The 24,109-nt window shown below is 39.0% G+C and overlaps 1 protein-coding gene and 1 long non-coding RNA gene across 5 annotated transcripts in view; one reads left to right on the top strand and one right to left on the bottom strand.

Moving 5' to 3' along the window:
* ANKAR (ankyrin and armadillo repeat containing) overlaps positions 1-21,858 on the bottom strand; it is a 77,464-nt gene extending 55,606 nt beyond the window's left edge. For all 4 annotated transcript variants that reach the window (XM_027589054.2, XM_027589055.2, XM_027589056.2 and 1 more), the window contains exons 1-5: positions 21,481-21,858; positions 19,237-19,871; positions 11,129-11,566; positions 1,201-1,364; positions 466-569 (exon numbers count right to left, since the gene is read on the bottom strand). In XM_027589054.2, the coding sequence (XP_027444855.2) occupies positions 466-569; positions 1,201-1,364; positions 11,129-11,566; positions 19,237-19,837 (1,307 nt within the window). In that variant the 5' untranslated portion in view covers positions 19,838-19,871; positions 21,481-21,858. The remainder of the gene's footprint in view (positions 1-465; positions 570-1,200; positions 1,365-11,128; positions 11,567-19,236; positions 19,872-21,480) is intronic.
* Positions 12,858-21,042, top strand: LOC113919626. The gene is made up of 3 exons (XR_003519070.1): positions 12,858-13,174; positions 15,792-15,915; positions 20,917-21,042. It is a non-coding gene; the product is annotated as an uncharacterized LOC113919626 (long non-coding RNA).
* Positions 21,859-24,109: the final 2,251 nt, after the last annotated feature.

The raw sequence follows: 24,109 nt of genomic DNA, 5'->3' as shown, positions 1-24,109 counted from the left end.
CAGTGTCCAAGATATGAAAATCCAAGAACATAATTCAAAAAAGACCCTAGCAAAACTTAGAGAAACATCCAGCTTCAAAAGATGACAGGCAGAACAAGACCCAGCAGAGGAAGAGGATTTTAAATCATATTCTTCATGGAACTAAAGGGCTTTGTGCTGAGTCCACTGCTTTTCAGTAGGCCCCCAGGGTTTGATCCTCACCTCCATCCCCATGTAATCACAGTGATAGTTATAAGAACTAATCACCACCTCTAAGGATTATTATACAGAATGTACCAAAGAGCATGAAGCAATAAGTACACTATTTAATATTTTGTTGAGTCTGTATTTCATTCATGGGGGTTATTGTTCTAGGATCTCTATGCTGAGGTATTAAGTTAATCTTTGCATTTTGACACTTTCCTTGTTTTCTCCTAACTTTCAACAAGTTTTGGCTACTGTGAATAATTACTGAAAGTTCCTTACCTTTTTCCATTAAGTTCCATGACTGGTATTGAGTAATGTTCTTTGTATCCTGAATCTTCTGCAAATGCATCAGCAGCACAATCCCGTATTTTTTCCAAATTGTTCTAAAATATGAGTTATGTTACTAAAAACATATCTTTAAACAAGTCCAAACAATTATGGCTTCTTTTAGATGAAATTTTATACTTGTAAATGATATATATTTAATATAATATCCCACCAGACCCTAATGGTAACCACATGTATCCAATTCCTACTACAGGAGTGAGGAAAAAATACAAAAGAAAAGATAGTGTAAAGAAGGTAGGAAAGCAATGATAATTCAAACGTTATGTTTATATTAAATTCTAGATTAAATTATTTTTCCTAAACTCTAGAGGATCTCTTTTCTAATACTAATCTTCAAGGAAAATGGAAGACTATGTAGTGAATGTTGAAAGATTTCTACTATACTCTGTAACTATTTTAGGGCACATATGGTCCATTAGAAGTCTACAAATTCTGTGAGGATAGTTGTACCTAGCTTGTCATTTCATCTCTGACACCTAACATACCTCAGATATAGTTGCACTTAATTTATGTATGTTACATAATGTATGAAAAGATTAATGAGTTAGGAAGATAATCATTTGGAGACTGGCCTAGTGCTCGTACCGACAGAGACTTTCTGGATGGAGAATAAAATAAAAGAGTTGTGAAATGACAAACCATTTCAGAAACAATAATAATTTAAACCTTAAAATCTTCCAAAGCATTCTCAATTGAAGGTGTGCTGATATCAAATTCAATTCCTCCATGAACATGAAAATATTGATCCTCTTTGTAGTGAAAATGCTGGCATTTAAAATCTCGTCCATAAATAAATGGAGGCAATTCTCGCTCTGTCTTGACCTTGTCATCTCCAAAAATGAAAACAAACTTTAATTTAGAAGTGAAAACAACACATACACGATCATATTTTGAAGATCTAGATTCTTATTTACATAAACCAAGTGAAAAAAAATCCACATTAAAGAAAATCTTGGCAATTATAGTCTCTAAAATCATGGCCTTAATATATATTTTAAACACGAAAATGTATTTATAGCATACATTTTAGTTTCATTGTATAGACATTTCAAGGGAAGAGTCAAACCATTATTCTACTTATTGATTTCTATGTGTGAGTTCAAGACCAATATCTTTACCCCCAATTGTTAGAAAATATTTGAAACTATGCCTCAGAGAATCTTGGGCAAAATAAATGAAAACTTAAACTGAGCTGGTTCAGGCAAAAAGAGACATTAAAAAGAAATAGGTGGGTATCTCTCACTGACAAAAATAACCAGCTCACTTTTTTGGAAAGTAATAAAACCACACATATAACATTTATTTTAGAAAAATAATTTTCTAAAACTCCAGTAATGATTAGGTTTGTCCAATATTTTGACTTCTTAGCAGAATATGGTTTCATCATGTAAAACATATAACGTATTTTGAGAAATGTAAAAGGTACAGAAAAGTACAAGGAATAATATAACACCCTAATATCACCACCTGGAACTATTAACATTTAGTCATATTTGCTTCCAATTAATCTAAGTAATAAAACATTACAAACATAGCTAACATTCTTTTTAATGAAGGGTCTTAGTTCCATACACCTGCCCTCCTACCTCCACCCCAGGATAAGAATGGTCATGAGCCCATTTTTAAGTAGTTCACAGATAAGTGTAATCATTTTCACCATTTGAATGCTTATGACACAAATTTTCATTAAATGATTTGCAAAATTCCTACTGAAAATTTGCCACTTGAATAGAAAGCCCATCATAATAAGCCTACATGTTTGGGCACCAATGAAAATATATAAATTGTGTGCTAATCTGGGTGCAGGGAATAGTTTGCACTACATGCCTGTCAAATTCCACGTAAGTACGGTCCTATTTCAGCTCTCTATTCTCTTACATTGGTTTATTTGTGTAAATAGCACTAACACCCTAGTAAAGTTTTGAAATATATTTTCATTTCTTTTTCAGAAATTTAACACTATTCATGACCCTTTACTGCTCCATATTAATTTCAGAATCAATTTATAAACTTTCATAAAAACACAATAGGGATTTTGAATAGAAGTGCATTGAATTTATAGGTTTATAGATCAGATATGATACACTCATAGCGTATCATATGTCCCATCGTGAACATGGCATATTTCCTTATTTTTCTCAAAATTTATTTTAAGTCTTCTAATAGCCCTTATAATTGGTATAAACATATACCAAGTACTATGTACATATAGCAAATACTTTTAACTACCTTGGAGACATTAAATGTTGTTTTGTTTTGTTTTGTTTCATAACAGCCTACAACAAGGTTATATGCCTGGACTCACCTACTATAAGCAAAATTGAATTTAAATATAAATTTAGATTTATCTGAAGATGGTGGGGAAGTAGGAGACCAAAATTTCGTCTGGTCCCAGGAATTCAGCTAGATAGTTATCAAACCATTCTGAACACCTACAAACTCAACAGGAGATCGAAGAAAAGAATAGCAGCAATTCTATGAACAGAAAAGTGACCACTTTCTGGAAGGTAGGACATGCGGAGAAGTGAATCTGAGGCGATATTCGGGAGGATAGATGGCAGGGGAGGGGGCCTCCGACCGCCGCTTCTGGCAAGTGATAGAGCAGCGGATCACAAAATCAGAACGTTTAGAAGTTGGCTCCACTGAGGGACGTTGCTCCAGTGGCTAAGCAGGGGGTGGAACCCTTGCTGGCACAGTGTGGTCTTGGGACCCTCGGGGTCACAGAAAGACGGGGGTGCCTGAGTGCAGCAGAGCTCCCAGGTATCGGAGCGGGGAAGCCGGCTGCAGAGACAGAGCCCAGGAGTGGGCTCTCAGCTCAGGGTTTTCATAAACCGTGATCTGCGGCACAGTTGGGCCACTGCTCCTCCAGCGGGGACCCAACAAGTGGCAAATCTGGGGAGACTCCCCTTCCTCCCCCGGGAGGAGCGGTGCAGAAATGCACCACAGGGATCTGCTGGGTTTGGAGACTCCACACGGGGTAGTGTGCCAGAGATAGAAATGCTCGGTCATAGGCTTGGTGAGCATGGAGTGCAGCTGGAGAACAGGGAGACAGGACTGCTTTTCTCTGGGGGCTCACTGAGGAGTGGGACCCCGAGTTCTTGGCTCCTCTGGGCAGAGATTGGGAGGCCACCATTTTCATTCTAGTCCTCCAAAGCTGTGCAGAAAGCTTGCAGGGAACAAAAGCTCCTGAGAGAAAAACCAAGCAGATGACTTAGCCTGGCCCCGGCAAGGGCAGGGCAATTCTGACTCTGGCAAAGACATTTGGGAACCGCAGCAACAGGCTTCCCCAGAAGATCAGCAAGAACATCCAGCCAAGACCAAGTTTATCAATCAATGAGAACGGCAGAACTCCAGCACTAGGGGAATACAGCACATAGAATTCATGGCTTTTCCCCCATGATTCTTTAGTCTTTCAAAGTTAATTTTGTAAATTTTCTTTATTTTTACTTTTTCTATTTTTTAAAAATTTTTCTTCTTTTCTTTTTCAACCAAAATCTTATCAATTCCTTTTTTAAAATCTTTTTTTTTAAAGATTTTATTTATTTATTTGACAGAGAGAGAGAGACAGCAAGAGTGGGAACACAAGCAGCAGGAGTGGGAGAGGGAGAAGCAGGCTTCCCACTGAGGAGGGAGCCTGATACGGGACTCGATCCCAGGACCCTGGGATCATGACCTGAGCCAAAGGCAGACGCTTAATGACTGAGCCACCCAGGCTCCCTAAAATCTTTTTTAATTTTCATTTTTACAGTCATATTCTATCCCTTCATTGTATTTAACCTTATTTTTTGTATATATATGAGTTTTTCTTTCTTTAAGATTTTGGGATACAGTTTCTTCTAACAGATCAAAATGTATCTTAATCTAGTGTATGGCTTTGTTCTAGTCTCCTGCTTGATCACATTCTCTTTTTTTTTTTTTAATTTTCTTCCTTCTTTTTTCAACCAACTTCTTATCCTATCAATTCCTTTTTAAAAATCTTTTTAAATTTTCATCTTTACAATCATATTCCATCCCTTCATCATATTTACCCTTATTTTTGTATATATATGTTTTTCTTTCTTTAAAATTTTGGGAGGCAGTTTCTCCTAATGGAACAAAATAAACCCAAAATCTAGTGTGTGGCTCTGTTCTATTCACCAGCCTGATCATATTCTTTTTTGCTTTTGTTTTTTCCTTTCTTTTCCCCCTGGTTTCGGGTCTCTTCTGATTTTTTAGTGTACATTTTTCTGGAGTCATTGTTACCCTTTTAGCATTTTGTTCTCTCATTCATCTATTCTTCTCTGGACAAAATGACAAAACTGAAAAACTCACCTCAAAAAAAAAAAAAGAACAAGAGGCAGTACCAACTGCCAGGGATCTAATCAATATGGACATTATCAATATGGACATTAGTAAGATGTGGGAACTAGAGTTCAGAATGATTATAAAGATACTAGCTGGGCTTGAAAAAAGCATAGAAAATACTAGAGAATCCCTTTCTGGAGAAATAAAAGAACTAAAATCTAACCAAGTCAAAATCAAAAAGGTACAATGAGGTACAATAAAAAATGGAGGCTCTAACTGCTAGGATAAATGAGGCAGAAGAGAGAATTAGTGATATAGAAGACCAAATGATGGAGAATAAAGAAGCTGAGGAAAAAGAGAGATAAACAACTACTGGATCATGAGGGAAGAATTCAAGAGATAAGTGATACCATAAGATGAAACAATATTAGAATAATTGGGATCCCAGAAGAAGAAGAAAGAGAGGGGCAGAAGGTATATTGGAGCAAATAATAGCAGAGAACTTCCCTAATTTGGGGGAGGAAACAGGTATCAAGATCCAGGAGGCACAGAGAAGCCCCTTAAAATCAATAAAAATAGGTCAACACCCCGACATCTAAAAGTCTCAGAGACAAAGAGAAATCCTGAAAACAGTTCAGGACAAGAGGTCTGTAACCAAAATGGTAGAAATATTAGATTGGCAGGAGACCTATCCACAGAGACCTGGCAGGCCAGAAAGGACTGGCATGATATATTCAGAGCACTAAACAAGAAAAATATGCAGCTAAGAATACTACATCCAGCTAGGGTGTCATTGAAAATAGGAGAGATAAAAAGCTTCCAGGACAAACAAAAACTAAAAGAATTTGTGAACACCAAACCAGCCCTACAAGAAATACTGAAAGGGGTCCTCTAAGCAAACAGAGAGCCTAAAAGTAACACAGACCAGAAAGGAACAGACACAATATACAGTAACAGTCACCTTACAGGCAATATAATGGCACTAAATTCATATCTTTCAACAGTTCTCCTGAATGTAAATGGGCTAAATGCCCCAATCAAAAGACACAGGGTATCAGATTGGATAAAAAAGCAAGACCCATAGATATGCTGTCTGCAAGAGATTCATTTTAGACCCAAAGAGAACTTCAGATTGAAAATTAGGGGATGGAAAATAATTTACCATGCTAACAGGCATCAAAAGAAAGCTGGGGTGTCAATCCTTATATCAGACAAATCAGATTTCAAACCAAAGACTATAATAACAGATGAGGAAAGACACTATATCCTACTTAAAGGGTCTATCCAACAAGAAGATCTAACAATTTTAAATATCTATGCCCCTAACACTGGAGCAGCCAATTATATAAGCAAATTAATAACAAAAAATCAAAGAAACACATTGACAATAATACAGTAATAATAGGGGATTTTAACACCCCCCTCACTGAAATGGACAGATCATCTAAGCAAAAGATCAACAAGGAAATAAAGGCTTTAAATGACACACTGGACCAGATGGACTTCACAGATATATTCAGAACATTTCTTCCAAAAGCAACAGAATACACATTCTTCTCTAGTGCCCATGGAACATTCTCCAGAATAGATCACATCTTGGGTCACAAATCAGATCTCAACTGGTACCAAAAGTTTGGGTTCATTCCTTGCATATTTTTGGACCACAGTGCTTTGAAACTAGAACTCAATCACAAGAGGAAAGTTGGAAAGACCTCAAATACATGGAGGATAAAGAGCATCCTACTAAAGGATGAATGGGTCAACCAGGAAATTAAAGAAGAATTTAAAAAATTCATGGAAACAAATGAAAATGAAAACACAACTGTTCAAAATCTTTGGGACACAGCAAAGGCTGTCCTAAGAGGAAAGTACATAGCACTATAAGCCTTTCTCAAGAAACAAGAACGGTCTCAAATACACAACCTAACCCTACACCTAAAGGAGCTGGAGAAAGAACAGCACATAAAGCCTAAACCCAGCAGGAGAGGAGAAATAATAAAGATCAGAGCAGAAAACAATGAAATAGAAACCAAAAGAACAGTAGAGTAGATCAACGAAACTAGGAGCTGGTTCTCTGAAAGAATTAATAAGATTGATAACCCCCTGGCCAGATTTATCAAAAAGAAAAGAGAAAGGACCCAAATAAATAAGATCATGAATGAAAGAGGAGAGATTCCAACCAACACCAAAGACATACAAACAATTATAAGAACATATGATGAGCAAGTATATGCCAGCAAATTAGACAATCTGGAAGAAATGGATGCATTCCTAGAGACGTATAAGCTACCAAAACTGAACCAGGAAGAAATAGAAAATCTGAACAGATCCATAACCAGTAAGGAAACTGAAGCAGTAACCAAATTCTCCCAACATACGAGAGCCCAGGGCCAGATGGCTTCCCAGGGGAATTCTACCAAACATTTATTTATTTTTTTTAAAAGATTTTGTTTATTTATTTGACAGAGAGAGACACAGTGAGAGAGGGAACACAAGCAGGGGGAGGGGGAGAGGGCAAAGCAGGCTTCCTGTGAGCAGGGAACCTGATTGAGCCCCAGGGTCCTGGGGGACAATAATCAGACAACAATCCCAGGATCCTGGAATCATGACCTGAGCCAAAGGCAGATACTTAACGACTGAGCCACCCAGGCGCCCCTTACCAAACATTTAAAGAAGATTAATACCTATCCTTCTGAAACTGTTCCAAAAAGTAGAAACGGAAGGAAAACGTCCAAACTCATTTTATGAGGCCAGCATTACCTTGATCCCAAAACCAGACAACGACTCTCTCAAAAAGGAGAATTACAGACCAATATACCTGATGAACATGGATGCAAATATCTCACCAAAATACTAGCCAATAGATCCAACAGTACATTAAAAGGATTATTCACCATAACCAAGTGGGATTTATTCCTGGGCTGCAAGGTTGGTTCAACATCCACAAATCAATCAATGTGATACAATACATTAATAAAAGAAAGAACAAGAACCATATGCAGAAAAAGTATTTGACAAAGTACAGCATCCTTTCTTGATTAAAACTATTCACAGTGTAGGCCATTGGTGGGAATGCAAGCTGGTGCAGTAACTCTGGAAAACAGTATGGAGGTTCCTCAAAAAGTTGAAAATAGAGCTACCGACGATCCAGCAATTGCACTACTGGGTATTTACCCCAAAGATACAAATGTAGGGATCTGAAGGGATATGTGCACCCCGATGTTTATAGCAGCAATGTTCACAATAGCCAAACTGTGGAAAGAGCCAAGATGTCCATCGACAGATGAATGGATAAAGAAGATGTGGTATATATATATATATATATATATATATACACACACACACACACACACACACACACACACACACACACACACACACAATGGAATATTATGCAGCCATCAAAAAGAATGAAATCTTGCCATTTGCAGTAACGTGGATGGAACTGGAGGTGTTATGCTGAGCAAAATAAGTCAATCAGAGAAAGATGTATCATATGACCTCGCTGATATGAGGAATTCTTAATCTCAGGAAACAAACTGAGGGTTGCTGGAGTGGTGGGGGGTGGGAGGGATGGGGTGGCTGGGTGATGGACACTGGGGAGTGTATGTGCTATGGTGAACGCTGTGAATTGTGCAAGACTGTTGAATCACAGATCTGTACTTCTGAAACAAATAATATATTATATATTAAAAAAAAAGAAGAAGATAGCAGGAGGGGAAGAATGAATGGGGGTAAATCGGAGGGGGAGATGAACCATGAGAGACAATGGACTCTGAAAAACAAACTGAGGGTTCTAGAGGGGAGGGGGGTGGGAGACTGGGTTAGCCTGGTGATAGGTATTAAAGAGGGCACATTCTGCATGGAGCACTGGGTGTTATACGCAAACAATGAATCATGGAACACTACATCAAAAACTAATGATGTAATGTATGGTGATTAAGATAACATAATATAAAAAAAATTCACAATGTAGGAATAGAGGGTACATACCTCAATATTATAAAAAGCCATCTATGAAAAATCCACAGCAAATATCATTCTCAGTGGGGAAAAACTGAGATCTTTTCCCATAAGATCGGGAACATGGCAGGGATGTCCACTATCACCACTGCTATTCAACATAGTCCTAGAAGTCCTAGCCTCAGCAATCAGACAACAAAAAGAAATAAAACACATCTGAATCGGCAAAGAAGTCAAACTCTCACTCTTTGCAGATGATATGATACTTTATGTGGAAAACCCAAAAGACTCCACCCCAAAATGGCTAGAACTCATACAGGAATTCAGTAAAGTGGCGGGATATAAAATCAATGCACAGAAATCAGTTGCATTTCTATACACCAACAACAAGACAGAAGAAAGAGAAATTAAGGAGTCGATCTCATTTACAATTGCACCCAAAACCATAAGATACTTAGGAATAAATCTAACCAAAGAGGCAAAGAATCTGTACTCAGAAAACTATAGAATACTCATGAAAGAAATTGAGGAAGACACAAAGAAATGGAAAAACGTTCCATGCTCATGGATTGGAAGAACAAATATTGTGAAGATGTCTATGCTACCTAGAGCAATCTACACATTTAATGCAATCCCTATAAAAATACCATCCACTTTTTTCAAAGAAATGGAACAAATAATGCATAAAATTTGTGTGGAACCAGAAAAGAACCCAAAGAGCCAGAGGAATGTTGAAATAGAAAAGCAAAGCTGGTGGCATCACAATTCCAGACTTCAAGCTCTATTACAAAGCTGTCATCATCAAGACAGTATGGTACTGGCACAAAAACAGACACATAGATCAATGGAACAGAACAGAGAGCCTAGAAATGGACCCTCAACTCTATGGTCAACTAATCTTCAACAAAGCAGGAAAGAATGTCCAATGGAAAGAAGACAGTCTCTTCAACAATTGGTGTTGGGAAAATTGGACAGCCACATGCAGAAGAATGAAACTGGACCATTTCCTTACACCACACACAAAAATAGACTCAAAATGGATGAAAGACCTAAATGTGAGACAGGAATCCATCAAAATCCTTGAGGAGAACACAGGCATCAATCTCTTTGACCTCAGCGGCAGCAACTTCTTCCTAGCCTAGAAACATCGCCAAAGGCAAGGGAAGCAAGGGCAAAAATGAACTATTGGGACTTCATCAAGATAAAAAGATTTTGTACAGCAAAGGAAACAGTCAACAAACCAAAAGACAACTGACAGAATGGGAGAAGAGATTTGCAAATGACATACGAGATAAAGGGCTAGATCCAAAATCTATAAAGAACTTATCAAACTCAACACCCAAAGAACAAAGAATCCAATCAAGAAATGGGCAGAAGACATAAACAGACATTTTTCCAAAGAAGACATACAAATGGCCAACAGACACATGTAAAAATGCTCAACATCACTCGGCATCAGGGAAATCCAAATCAAAACTTCAATGAGATACCACCTCACACCAGTCAGAATGGCTAAAATTAACAAGTCAGGAAGCAACAGATGTTGGCGAGGATGCAGAGAAAGGGGAACCCTCCTACACTGTTGGTGGGAATGCAAGCTGGTGCAGCCACTCTGGAAAAACAGTATGGAGGTCAGAAAATTGAAAATATAGCTACTCTATGACCCAGCAATTGCACTACTGGGTATTTACCCCAAAGATTTAAATGTAGTGATCTGAAGGGGCACATGCACCCCAATGTTTATAGCAGCAATGTCCACAATAGCCAAACTATGGAAAGAGCCACGATGTCCATCAACAGATGAATGGATAAAGAAGAAGTGGTATATATATATATATATATATATATATATATATATATATATATATAAAATGGAATATTATGCAGCCATCAAAAAATGAAATCTTGGCATTTGCAACAATGTGGTTCGAACTAGAGTGTGTTATGCTAAGTGAAATAAGTCAATCAGAGAAAGACAATTAGCATATGATCTCACTGATATGAGGAATTTGAGAAACAAGACAGTGGATCATATGGGAAGGGAGGGAAAAATGAAACAAGATGAAACCAGAGAGGGAGACAAATCAGAAGAGAATCTTAATCTCAGGAAACAAACTGAGGGTTGCTGGAGTGGAGGTGGGTGGGAGGGATGGGGTGGCTGGGTGATGGGCACTGGGGAGGGTATGTGCTATGCTGAGTGCTGTGAATTGTGTAAGACTGATGAATCACAGACCTGTACCCCTGAAACAAATCATACATTATATGTTAATAAAAAATAAAATAAATAAATAAATATAAATTACATATATATAATTATTTTATATTTGATTTTTGTTGATACGCTTACCTGAAAAAGGTGGAAGCAGACTACTTAAATATGGAACTTTCATCTTCTTTTTTAAACTCAGTAGAAAGGGAGTCAGAAAACATATTAACTTTAGGTATCCTATCCCTCTTCTGATTTCTTTTTTCTTCTCAAAGTGTTTTTGAATAATCTTTTTCTGAAGATATAATCTTTGCTGTAGTTTCTGGTAGGTACAAATATCAAGATGATCTTGATTACATTTTATAGCATTTGTAAGCCAATAGGCTGTTTCAAATATAAAAACATTTTCATACTGTTGAACTTGTGTGGTACTGAATGTTAATTTTAGCATAGTGTTTTCAGCATATTTCATAAAAACAGCTTTTTCTTCAGGGCCATTGGGGTTATATGTTGGATCTTCATTCATGTCTTCATCATAGATTCCATTAAAGTCTGGATCCTTCGTGATATCAATCAGACCTTAACAGTAAAAGAAAAAAAAATGTAGATAGTGAAAACATCATACTTGGCTTCTGTATAAATAGAGGAGATTGAACACCGGGTTTCATCTTGAAATCCTACTAACGTGACAATAAAGAAATAATGAGATGCCAAAAAATTTGTTAAAGATGAAAAGCACATGGATGAGCGGTAACCATGCAGAATAAAGAAAGATGAAAGCTTGTAGAATTAGAATAGATTTCCATTCCCTTTGGAGGCAAGAAACACAATGTAAGTCCCATATTTAATCAGGGTAACTATGGTCAACTAATCTTCAACAAAGCAGGAAAGAATGTCCAATGGAAAAAAGACAGTCTCTTCAACAAATGGTGTTGGGAAAATTGGACAGCCAATGTGATCTCCCTTTAAGCAGGAATTCAGCTTTTCACTTGGCTAAAAGTATAATTTGCTTTTTCAAGCCTTCTATTACACATTTCTTTTTTTTTGCTGATATCAGAAGCTAAACATATACAATAGAGAACTTTCCTGCTAACTAATTGTGATGAAATAAATAAGAATTAAAACTTGATTTTACTCTTAGTGACAAATTTCCTGTTACATTTTCTTCCTATTTATAATGAAATTAAGGACTTCCTTGTTGTCAAATTGTCTTTTTAAGGACAGTTACACTTAAAATGTTACGCTTAATCTAAGCTTGAGAAAACTGCATAGAATCATAAAATGTCTTGATAGAAAATGTGGAGTCTGTAACATATGTGACTTAAAAGTGCAAATGATAGATCAATGTGCCTCCCTTTCTTTTTCCTTTTTGTCCTTCCTCAAATCTATTAAAAAAAACAATAAAAGCCAGAATATACTTGGATTTTTAAATGGCCAATATGATTCACTTCCCTTTTGCAAAAGTTAAATTAAGAAATTATAAAGAAATTAAAGTATTTCTGAAAAGTATTAAAGTATTTCTAAAAGAATCTGAACATAAGCCAGAGTATTTGCTGACATCTCTAAAACTTTGGAGCCTGAGGTGGCTGGAGCCAATAGGCAAAGTCAATTCTTCTCACCAAGAAAGGCAGTAAGTTGGAAGGACGTGGAACCTCTCTGACCGACAGGTCCTAGTGTTAGAATTAACCCTCCCTCCCCCAACAAGGGGAGGAGGCTTAGAAATTGGAAGCACGTGGTACCTCTGAGGACCGGTCCTAGCGTTAGAATTACAAAAAAAAAAAAAAAAAAAAAAAGGAGGGGGAGGAGCAGAAAAGATTGGTTCAAAGTCTGATTAACGTGCAGTGACACCCCCAGATCGCCTTCCCCCGATAGCACAACCCCTCCCCTTCTCTAAAAGGTTTGAGCAGCTGAGCTGAAAACCGGGAACAGTGAGAGTCTGCGCGCTGGAGAGAGATCCAAAGCCCCTTCCCCTCCTCTGGCCCAGGACTTGCCCTCCAACCAGGCAGAAGACTGCAGGAAACAGATCGATCAAAGAGGAAAGACCTACAGATAGAGCATTTAGGAAGAGGCTCCCCAGTGAAAGGACGAGGTTTCTTTCTGATCCCACTACAGTGCAGTGTACCAGTGAGCAAGCCCTGTTCCTGCCGCACTCCTAAATGAGAACAAACTGCGAGCATCTCCACACAGGTGAGGAGAACCTCTCAGGTGAAAAGACAGGGACTTGAATTTGGGCAGAGACGGCAAGGGGGAAGAGGAGGAAGGGAGAGGAGAAAAGCCGCGAAGGGAGGGGAGGGAAGGGGAAGCGAGGGGTGGAGGAGGCAGCGGGGCGGGGCAGAGTGGCGGAGGGCTGAGAATGGGGGAAAGGATTTTAGAAAGCCCTAACGGAAAGTGCCTAGAAAAGAATCAACCAGTTTAGATAGAAAGAGGAGACTGACGGTGTGGAGAGAGACAGCTCTAAGGGAAAAAATGGAATTGCTGCACCACCTGATATTTGACTTTACTGAGAGGAGCTGGAAGTGGAATTGGAAAACTTAGCTAATTTTTTTAAATGACACAGTTCATGTCCCCAAAAATAAAGTTATTAAAGAAAGGAAATGTGATCACAACACGTTATGCAAATCATATGTACAAAGTCATAATAAAGTAAAAAAACGAGAAAGGATTTAATAAAAAAAACTGGATATAACTAAATTTGGAGGATGAAGAAGAAGAAACACAAGACGCCATTGTTTTAACCTCTATGTTAATTTCTTTTAGTCTTATCTTCTGCCCTGCTTTTGCTCCTGAACTCGATTCTTTCTCAATGCCTAATACATGTCTTTATCTGAAGGTCACAGAAACACTCCTAAACTAAATTCATCCTTCCTCTCCCCCAAATCTGCTTTCTTTCTTTTGTGGTTAATGCTACTATTTTTCTATCAGTTCCTCAAACTGGAAACTCTAGAGTCTCCTTCATTTCCTTTTCTCTCACACTTTGTTATCAACTGCTTAATTTCCACATGTATTGAAAGTTTACATTGTGCCAAGCACAGTATGAGGTGCTGAGGAATTTAAAGAAGAAAAAGACCTACTTTTCTGTGCTCTTGAGGAGGAGCTTAAGGGCTAATAAGGGAGACAGATGAAATCAGTAATTTCAATACAAAAATGATATAGTGTGCATAGAAGAGAGGAGGCTGTATCTGAATCAAGTCTTGAGAAATGAGTAGCAATAACCTGGGGAAGAATGTGGAAGAATGAGGTGAAGTGGCAGGGAGAAGCCATTACAGATAAAGGACAGGGAATGAGCAGAGGCATGAAGAAAAACAACAAAAACCATTTCACTTTACCAGTTGTGAATTTTATAGATAGATAGATAGATAGATAGATAGATAGATAGATAGATAGATAATGTATGTATTTTAACTAAAAGTCATCCCCTCCACATTTTTCTATCACAAGAATATGTTTTCTTTCTTTCCCCTCATCCCACAAACCTAATGTAATAAATCAGAGAAGCCAAGAATTCCTCAGATCAAGAAACCCTCCATAATTAGAATCCCCTACATGGGGCGCCTGGGTGGCTCAGTCATTAAGCGTCTGCCTTTGGCTCATGTTATGATCCCAGGGTCCTGGGATCGATCCCTGCATTGGGCTCCCTGCTAGGCGGGAAGCCTGCTTCTCCCTCTCCCACTCCCCCTGCTTGTGTTCCTTCTCGCACTGTGTCTATCTCTGTCAAATAAATAAAATCTTTAAAAAATAAAATTAAATTAAATTAAAATAAAATAAAATCCCCTACAGAAAACTGGAAATATGACCAGATTTTGGTGTGCTCTGTTCTCTACAGCTGTTGCTACTGTTTTTTTTTTTTAAAGTGGTGTTTGCTGGTTGTTTTATAAATTGCAAATCGGAGAGGTAAATAAAGTTTAACATGGCCAGACTGATTCTTAGCCATCTGCCCTCCTAGAAAAAGAGTTGGCCTCCTGCAAAGTTCCTTGGAAATCCACATTAGCACAATGTTTAAGGCAATGACATGGTCATTTACAAGGCTTGAACCCAATCTCCCAGTCATGGCAGTGCCATTTCTCCAAATATGAGTGATGATCTAGAACTTATTGCTGTTAGCTTGTCATCATATAGCTACAACTACAAGGCTTGGATCCCAGTTCTCTGATCAAGTCAGTGGAGGAGTGGTATTCCTTCTCTACCTCAAACACTGAGGAGGATAGGGCTGGAGCCAAGTTTCCATGAGTCACACTGTATATCAGACACCTTTTGTTCTCTATCTCACTTCCTCCTAGACTGTATTTTTCACTCCAGCTGTTGTTGCATTGACCAGCTTCACAAAAACATAACCTGAATGTGCTTTGCTTCTGACGCACCACATGGTTCTTATTTTTGCCCTGGGACTTCCCTACCACTGCTGTGTTAGACTTTTGATGGAACCCATCCAGTCATTCTGATGCATGAACAAATCTAGAGTGTGAGGGCGTTGACCAACAGAGAAGAGGAGCCAGGGGATACATACTGCCCTCTTCTATCCCTTGGGTTGACAACTCTGAAATGTATTCTATGGGACTCCTCAGAGAGTCCCTACAAAATGGACCTCCATGGCCCAAGGGGTGAAAACTCAGCAGCGCATCCTTGGATTGATGTTCCCTCCTTTTCTATTCACTTTTCCTGTCCCTCACTTCTGTTCTTTGGAGTCATTTCCCATAAACTACCCTGACTTTAGCCCTCATTTCAGGCTCTAATTTGGGGGTAACCTAGGCTAATACACATTGCTCTTGTATCTGGCCTCTGACCTGGTGTTTCCTTGATCATGCAGCATAAAAGCCTCACAGCCTGAGTCTGGGTTCCTGTCCCCAAGTCCAACACTTGGCCCTGCAAGATTTCACAGTGATGCTTCGGATGTGGTACATGATGGGGAACCCATACCTGTTCCCGCTTCTGTGAGTTTCCCCCATACATGTCTTGTGTGTGTTCTGCTTGGTCATTCACTATTGTTTGCACTATACCATTATCGCAGTGCCCGAAGCATATTTAGTGGTAAATCAGGTGGAAATGAACCACTTTTATCGGAATTGTACATGTAACTGGGAAAAAAATTATCTGAATCTAAAAAGGGCATGTTGTTTCCTTACCAGTCTAATCTCTCAACTCTGGCCTTTGCCTGGCTTGACAAATACCAGGTGGGAATGATGGTTCCAAGTAATCTTTGTAAAAAGGGAAGAAAAGCAAACCCAATTTTTGTCAGGATTGTCAAGTCTCAAACATCATTGGAAACCACTATCAATTCCTGCTGATCCTTAATCTCCATGGAGCTCAAATCTTCACAAAGCTCCTGCCATCATCTCGGTCAGGAAGGGCAAACCATGCAGCTTAGTTTTCCAGACACATTTTGGCTAATTCGATTAAAGAGAGACTTCATCTGGCTTGTGCATTGTTTCCTGCTGTCTTCCAGTGATTAGCCAATGAATCATTTGACAACTTCCAGGATAGAAGAGTCATCATCTACCAAAAGGACATCTTAATTTAGCTATATTTTGTTTATATTACCTGAGCTATCCTTGGAGGTCCTATACTACCAGTAATGATAGTACTTCTGGGCAAACACTAACATATTTTTAAGACTTTGGCTGTGCCATATTCTCTTCAATAATGCATCTACATAATGCCAAAATGTTAGTGTCCTTTAAGAGGGAACTGTCAAGGGAACACAGAAATGAATGGAATTCACTCGATATTACTGGCAATACTTTGCATTTCTTCAACCTTATCACCTCAAGGACCTGAACAACAAGAAAGGATTTGTTAGTTCCAGTTCCAGCTATAATCTTCTAGAAGCTACTGACCCTCCAATCCTATGGTACTCTGCACTTAGCCAGGTGGCATTAGCTTTTACTCCATCGACATCACAGATTGATTGAGTAATTCTCTCCCAGAGGAGAATTTCTGCCTTATACTCACTACACTCGGGGCCTGTTCTCAACAGAAGTTGATTACCCTGCATGGAAATGAGAGCTATTAGCTATCTAAACTCTCCTTGAGACACAGAAGTACCGTCTTCAAGAGACTGTACTGCTTGCTGGTACGCTAAGGCAACATATCTGAAAACCCAACGCAAGTGAATCAGGCTGCCTGACTGTCATCAAGCAAATCTTATTCTCAGGTACTTGAACTTCACAGCAGTCCAGCCTCAGAAACAGTAAATAGTATGGGTAGCAAACCCACACTTCTGTGGTTCAGGTCCTACCCAAGATTCAGGAGTGTTCGGTGATGTGTATCACTGAAGATGGTGGTCGGGAATAACTGCCCAGTTGTAGCCATTGTACCTAAACATCATCCTGACTGGACATGTTTGCTGAGGAGCTGCTCCCTCAGTTCACAATTACTAAATCCCTCTGGAACATCCCTGTTAGACTTAATTTCCAACCTGATCAACTGGTAATGGTAGAAATCCCCTCAAGGGGTGTCATTTGGAGGCGCCTGAGTGGCTCAGTTGGATAAGCAGCCAACTCTTGATTTTGGCTCAGGTCATGACCTCGGGGTCGTGGGATGGAGCTGGAACATCAGGCTCCACGTTCAGTGGGGAGTCTGCTTCTCCCTCTGCCTCGCCCCCCACCCCAGGCTCATGCTTCTTCTCTCTCAAATACATAAATCTTTAAAAAAGAGAGAGGTGTAATTCAATTCAATTAATTTAACTCAATTTAACAAATATTAGTTGATGCCTACTTTGTGTCAGGGACTGTCTTAGGCACAAAACATACAGGGATAAACAAGGCAGGTAAGGGTTTTTTTTCATGGAGCTTTTATGTAAGCTTACTGCTAACTTGTTTTTTTTTTTTTTTTTGGCTAACTTGTTCTTAACATCAGCTTATTTTTGTGTCTTAGCTAGAAATAAAAACTCAGTGAAAATTTGTAAAATGAATAAATCAAACTAGAGCCCTTTATGAACACATATATGTACATTTTGTATGTTGTGTGTGTATAATTTTTGATTTAGCTATCAATGACAGAGAAGGAAAAGAATAAGAAAACAATGAAACAACTGCATGAAACTACCTTACCATATTAGCTGTATTAAATATTCAAAAGGTCACAATTCTTCCACATCTTATTGAGAAGCTAAGAAACCACTGATTTTGTTCTCAAGGTATTTGCTTTAGTAACCAGACTTACATTGACAAACTAAAGTTGTTTTCAGGTAATTTTCTCCCCAGTTACATGTACCATTCAGATAAAAAGTGGTTCATTTCCACCTGATCTACCATTAAGAGCTTCTGTTATTAGTTCTATTTAGCCAAGGGAAATCTGGCTAATTAGGGGAGAATATTAATCCTTTTCATCCTTAGTGAGGTTATGCGGAAACTTATTAAGATTATGAATAAAAAACTGAATAAAAATTGAAAATATTGTATTTTGAATATCAACCTCCTTAAAGTGCAGCCAATTTAAATGCAATACACAAATCAACAGATCTGTTCTCAGACTAGTCAAGAAAGGAAATGTCTGAGTGACATTTTATTCCTGAAGGACAAACTGTCATCCTTTTTTAGTTTCAGGCGAGATTAAAATCTATGTAAAATCTATTGCTGTGCTCCCTCAAGTGAAATTCTAACACATTTTTTACCAGAATTGAGACTTATTTTCAAGCCTGTGCCCACAAACTGTGGAAATCTACTTAGAAAATGATTAGCTATATTTAATCAATGAAAGCAGTTGGGAACACTGAACCACTCATTTCCCAATTTACTCCCCATTCCACTTGGCCTACTACAAAGGAACTTAGGGGATTTTTTTTTTTTAATAGCTCAATAAAACATTTACATATATTGGGGAGATGCACCAGGATTTAGTGGTATCTGTTGTAAATATACAGGCTTTAGAGAAATATGGCTCTCAGAAGGAAGGAATTTAAAAGTTAGGTGAATCAAGAACAAATACTTATTAAACCAAATGCTACTAAAATACCAAAGCTTAGATTGCTGATGCACATCTATCCTTCACTTCAATTTTCCTGTCATTCATTTTTGAGGTTTATAAAAATGTCAATGTAGATGACTAGCCAACCTGGCAGTCATTTCTTTTCCAAGTTTGGAGATTTTTCTCAGTGCACTCAAATTCTACTCTTGGCTCTATTACTGATTTTCCTACTTAGGCTCTGTAAGACAAGGAGTATAAACAGAAAACTCCAACTGAGACAAAGATAAATTACTTTTAAATTAAAAAGATGGCTTCCAATAAAAATAAAGCATGTTAGATTCTCTTACCTGCAGAACTAAACTCTGCAAAAATATCTTTATGTGTTTGAGGCTTCCCATCTGGATCAATGTCCATGATAGTACGCCACAATTCAGAGAATCTGGTGCGTTTTTCTTTGGGCATGTATATTCCATGCCACAGTGCTTTCAGCATGTAGTCAATATTGATCAGAATTTGCCCAATTCTGGTATCATAATAAGCTGGTGGTAATTGACAAGAAGAACTCTGATCATAGTTAGCTTCTAAACTGATTGAGGGAATTTGATTTAAGCAATAAATTCCAACAGCCAACTCCCTTATGATTTGATGGACTTCTCTATAGTCTAAGAGGGCAGTAGGGTCCACAGGAGTCAGCAGGATGGCAGTGGAGAAACCTACATTATTCATTTGAGTCATAATTCCACATGGGAGGTCCATTTGAGAGCAGATGTCATCTTTGGCAGACAACCAGCTGACTAGGGCAGTAGTTAGCAACTCTTGTACTTCACTCCGATCATATTTTTCAAAAAAAGCAGAAGCATTTCTCTGTACTGCTAAGTTTTCCAGGTAGGTTTCTTCATCTTGAGTTTGATCAAGTCTAGGTAATCCTTTTTTGGGCAATCTTAACATTTCTTACTAATTGTAGGTGGCCTTTCTGAAGTTTCTGCAATGAACCATAAAGGAAAAGACAGGCAATGAAATTTGTCATGGTAATGAAGCTGGATTTCTCAAATAAATCTGTACCTTTATCTTTATTAGGTTGTTTCATGGTCAGCTATGATAGTTTTCAATCTTTTTTGAATAACATTTTTAACAATTGAGGTGTACTTGTCATAAACATTAGTTTGAGGTCTACAACACAATGATTAAATATTTGTATATATTTTGAAATGATCACAATAAGTCTAGCTAACATCATCACCATCCATAGTTACGAAATTGTTTTTTGTGATCCCTACTTTTAAGATTTGCTCTCTCAGCAACTTTTCAAAATGCAGTGCAGTATTATTAACTATAGTTGCCATGCTATACAATACATCCCCATGACTTACTTATTTTATAACTGGAGGTTTGTAGTTTTGACTCCCTCCAGCTTCCCCAACCCCCCAATCCCCTCCTCTGGCAACCACCAATCTGTTTCCTGTATTTATGAGCTTGTGTGTGTTTTTAACTCTACATATAAGTGAGATCATACAGTATTTGTCTGTCTTATTTCATTTAGCATAATACCCTAAAGTTCCATCCGTGTAGTTGCAAATAGCAAGATTTCATTCTTGTTTATGGCTGAATATTCCATTGTATACATTTAACCACATTTTCTTTGTCCAGTCATCTGTTGATGGATGCTTAGGTTGTTTCCATATCTAAACTATTCTAAATAATGCTGCAATGAAGATGGAAGTGAATATATCTTTTTGAGTTAATGTTTTCATTTTCTTCAGGTAAAATCCCAGACGTGGAATTGCTGGATCATATGGCAGTTCTATTACGATTTTCAGTCTTAAACTAATTACACCATAAGAAAGTTGAGATTTGAATTAAAACAATTTAAAAAGTGAAATCTTTAAACATTAATCATGTTCTGCTTTTCAAAAGTCAAAAGATACTAAGAAGTATGTCAAAAAGAAATGTTTGTAGAGAAGGTACTGTTGCATACCTATTCTTTTTTGTTGGAGAAGCCTTTTTGTATATATTTATTTTGTTTTTAGATTTTTTAAAGCAAGAAAATAAAGACCTGCTTAAAAGAAAAGGAACGACAAGAAGAGCCTATTTAACTTTCTGTTTCTATGTAACTAAATGCCTTTCTGTTCTTGGAATAAAAATGATCATAACCACTATTTTTTGAGCGTCTACTATTTGCCCAGCTTTTTATACACACTATTTTACTTATTTCATTTAATTGGCGCCTCTCATGTAGTGATTCTTAACATTTGCCCTGCATCGAAACCACCTAGAGCTTGTTAAAACATTGATGAACCCTGCTTAAGAGTTTCTGATTCAGTCTGTTGGGGTGAGCTGGGTAATTTGCATTTCTGAAAAGTTAGAGGTGATGCTGATGCTGCTAGTTCGGACAGGACACTTGGAGAACCCAACTCTTTGAGGTAGGCGTTGGTACCCATCACTGTGTAGACGCAGAGATGGAGACTAGGAAGGTTACAGAACGTGCCTATGGTTTCACACCTAAAGAATCGGAACCAACCCAGGTCTGGTCCAAGACCTATGACCACATGGACACGAAAGAGGGGAAAGGACAGGGAAGGGAAGAAACCTACTTTGGAATGATTGTTTTCTTGTCCAGGAGAAGGAAGCTGCGTCCACTCTGGTCCCCAGAATATTCGTGGGAGCTGGAGACAGCCGTCGCCCTGAATGGCTTCTCACCTTCAGGAGCCCCTGGTGGGCAAGGGCAAGGAGGAGCCTCTGCAGGTAGGACCTGAGAGGGACTCTCCTGCAGCGACCTCCGGGAAACGCCCGCTCGCCCCGCGCAATTGCGCGGCCCTCCTGGGAGCCTTCCACCTCTGGCCAGAACCCGCGCGCGCGGAAGCCCTTGGTCCTCGGGCGAGGACGGCTCGGCCGCCCCGCAAGGGGGCGCCCCTGTGCGCCCTTGAGCAGTGCTTCCGGCCGGCGTGACGCTCGCTTGGCACTGCTGAATTTTCCGAGAGGTGTCACTGCCCCTCCCTTCCCCTCCCCTCAATCCCGCCTCATGCTCTGAGCACTGTGCTTCCCCATCACTTTTCACTTTCACAATTTGCCTCCACGAAAACGCAAATCCAGAGTGGCAGAGGCGAAGGCGCCAGGTTCCTGAGTTGGAATCCCACCTGCATCATTATTCTTTCACTCAGCAAATATTTACCGAACCCTTATTATGAGCCAGGCACTGTGTGCCGGGACTTGGAGACCTTGGAGAACAGGACAGACACATAAGCTCAAGGGGCTTATAGTTAACACAGATAGTCATAAAATTATATTTAAACAGGTGATAATATGAGATGTAATGACAGCACACGAAAGAAATCAAACGGAGACCAGGGGCTGGGAAAGGCTGCCGGGAGGAAGTGATATTTTAAACAGCCTGGAAGATGACAAAGGGCTATCCAAGCAGAGTTGGAGAAATACCTTTCCAGGGAGGGATAGGGAACAACAGGTGATGAAGAATCCAGTTGAGAAGGAAGTTGAACTTTTTGAGAAACCAAACAAAACCTTGCCTAAAGAACTAGAAAGACGATGGGCACAAAATTAGGCCATAGAGGCAGGTGAGGGCCTCATCACCCGGGTTGCTGAGTTAATGATTTTGAACTTTTTTCTAAAGGTTTGGGCTAGGTTGGTGGCAGTAGATGCTAGGTACAGGCTAGAGTGTGTGGCAGTGGAAATCCAGGGCTATGGATGGATTTGAGAAATAATGAGGTGGCGACATTGAATGTGGGTGGTGTTTAAAAAAAAGTGGTTGGGCGCCTGGGTGGCTCAGGTGGTTAAGCGACTGCCTTCGGCTCAGGTCATGATCCTGGAGTCCCAGGATCGAGTCTCACGTCGGGCTCCCTGCTCAGCGGGGAGTCTGCTTCTCCCTCTGACCCTCCCCCCTCTCATGCTCGCTCTCTCTCTCATTCTCTCTCTCAAATAAATAAATAAATAAAATCTTAAAAAAATAAAAAAGAAAGTGGTTATCCAGATGACACTCAAATTTCTGTCAGGAGAAATGGGGAATCAGGGCAAGATTAAGAGTTCAACTGTGGACATATTGACCTTGATGTACCGGTGACAGAACTAAGTAGAGATGCCAGGAATGCCTTAAATATACATGTCAGGTCCAGGCTAAGAATGGCAGGTTGGGGTAGATGCATACATTTGGGCAGGCTTAGGGTGAGTGAAGCCAAGAGAGTGGCTGAAATCACCAAGGGAAAGAATTGAGAAGTTTGGAACCCAGGACGGAAACCTGAGAAATTTAGTATCTAAAGGTCAGGAGGAGAGGATGGAATCAGCAAAGAACACAAAGGGCGAGCAGCCAGGAAGGCAGGAGGAAAACCAGGTTTGGGCACAGAAGCCAAGAGAAGTGTTTCGTGAATAAGGGAATGCCCAACTTCATTGTCTGCTCCTGCTAGGTCAAGGGGGATAACTTGAACTTTTCCACTGAATATACCAACATGGGTGTTTTAGTCACTTTTGGGGGGCAGAATTTCTTAGTCCAACCACATCATGATTTTAGCAGCTATGGAGGTAGTATTAGAAATTTATGATTGCTGTTCCAGGGCAGGGATGTAAAAACGTCACTGCTTCTGTAACAAATTTCCATGTTTGCATTTATGAACAATCTATATAGACTCTTCTACTGACATGTTTTTTGCTCAGGTACCAGATGGTTTGTTCTAAGTGTCTCAAATCTTGGGAAAATTGTTTTAAGGACTAACACAGAACTTCATCCCAGGGTTTATGGAATTAAGTAGTAAGAAGGTTCTAAAGAATTAGGCTCTCTGGGGACAAAACAAAATGCTGGAGCAGATGACCTGGAAATTCCCTACCGAGGTTCAATTGGATTAATACATGCAAAGCTCATAAAGTAGCACCTGCCACATAATCATCACTGTATAAATGATAGATGTTTTTAGGATTGAACTATATTGTTACCATAAAAGTTATTATATTCAAATCTAGGCTGCTAGGCAAATCTCTTAGTTTATCTATTCCTGATAGGAGCAATGTCAATTTGGTGCTCAGAACCACATAGATACTTTAAGTTGTCCGCCCTTAGGTAAAAGGATGAAAGCTATTAAAGTTAGTATCTAAATATGGTTTGAGCATTGCATTTCCCAGAGGATAAATTCAGAGCATGTGAAAGTCTGACAGGTTTCTGTTTGTCAGTATCCTAAAACTACTTTCCCACCAAGATTAAAAGAATCGAAGTATGTCCAG

This window comes from Zalophus californianus, chromosome 3 (genome assembly GCF_009762305.2).
Source record: "Zalophus californianus isolate mZalCal1 chromosome 3, mZalCal1.pri.v2, whole genome shotgun sequence".
Taxonomy (NCBI): domain Eukaryota; kingdom Metazoa; phylum Chordata; class Mammalia; order Carnivora; family Otariidae; genus Zalophus; species Zalophus californianus.
This window is presented reverse-complemented; position numbering and strand designations above follow the sequence as displayed.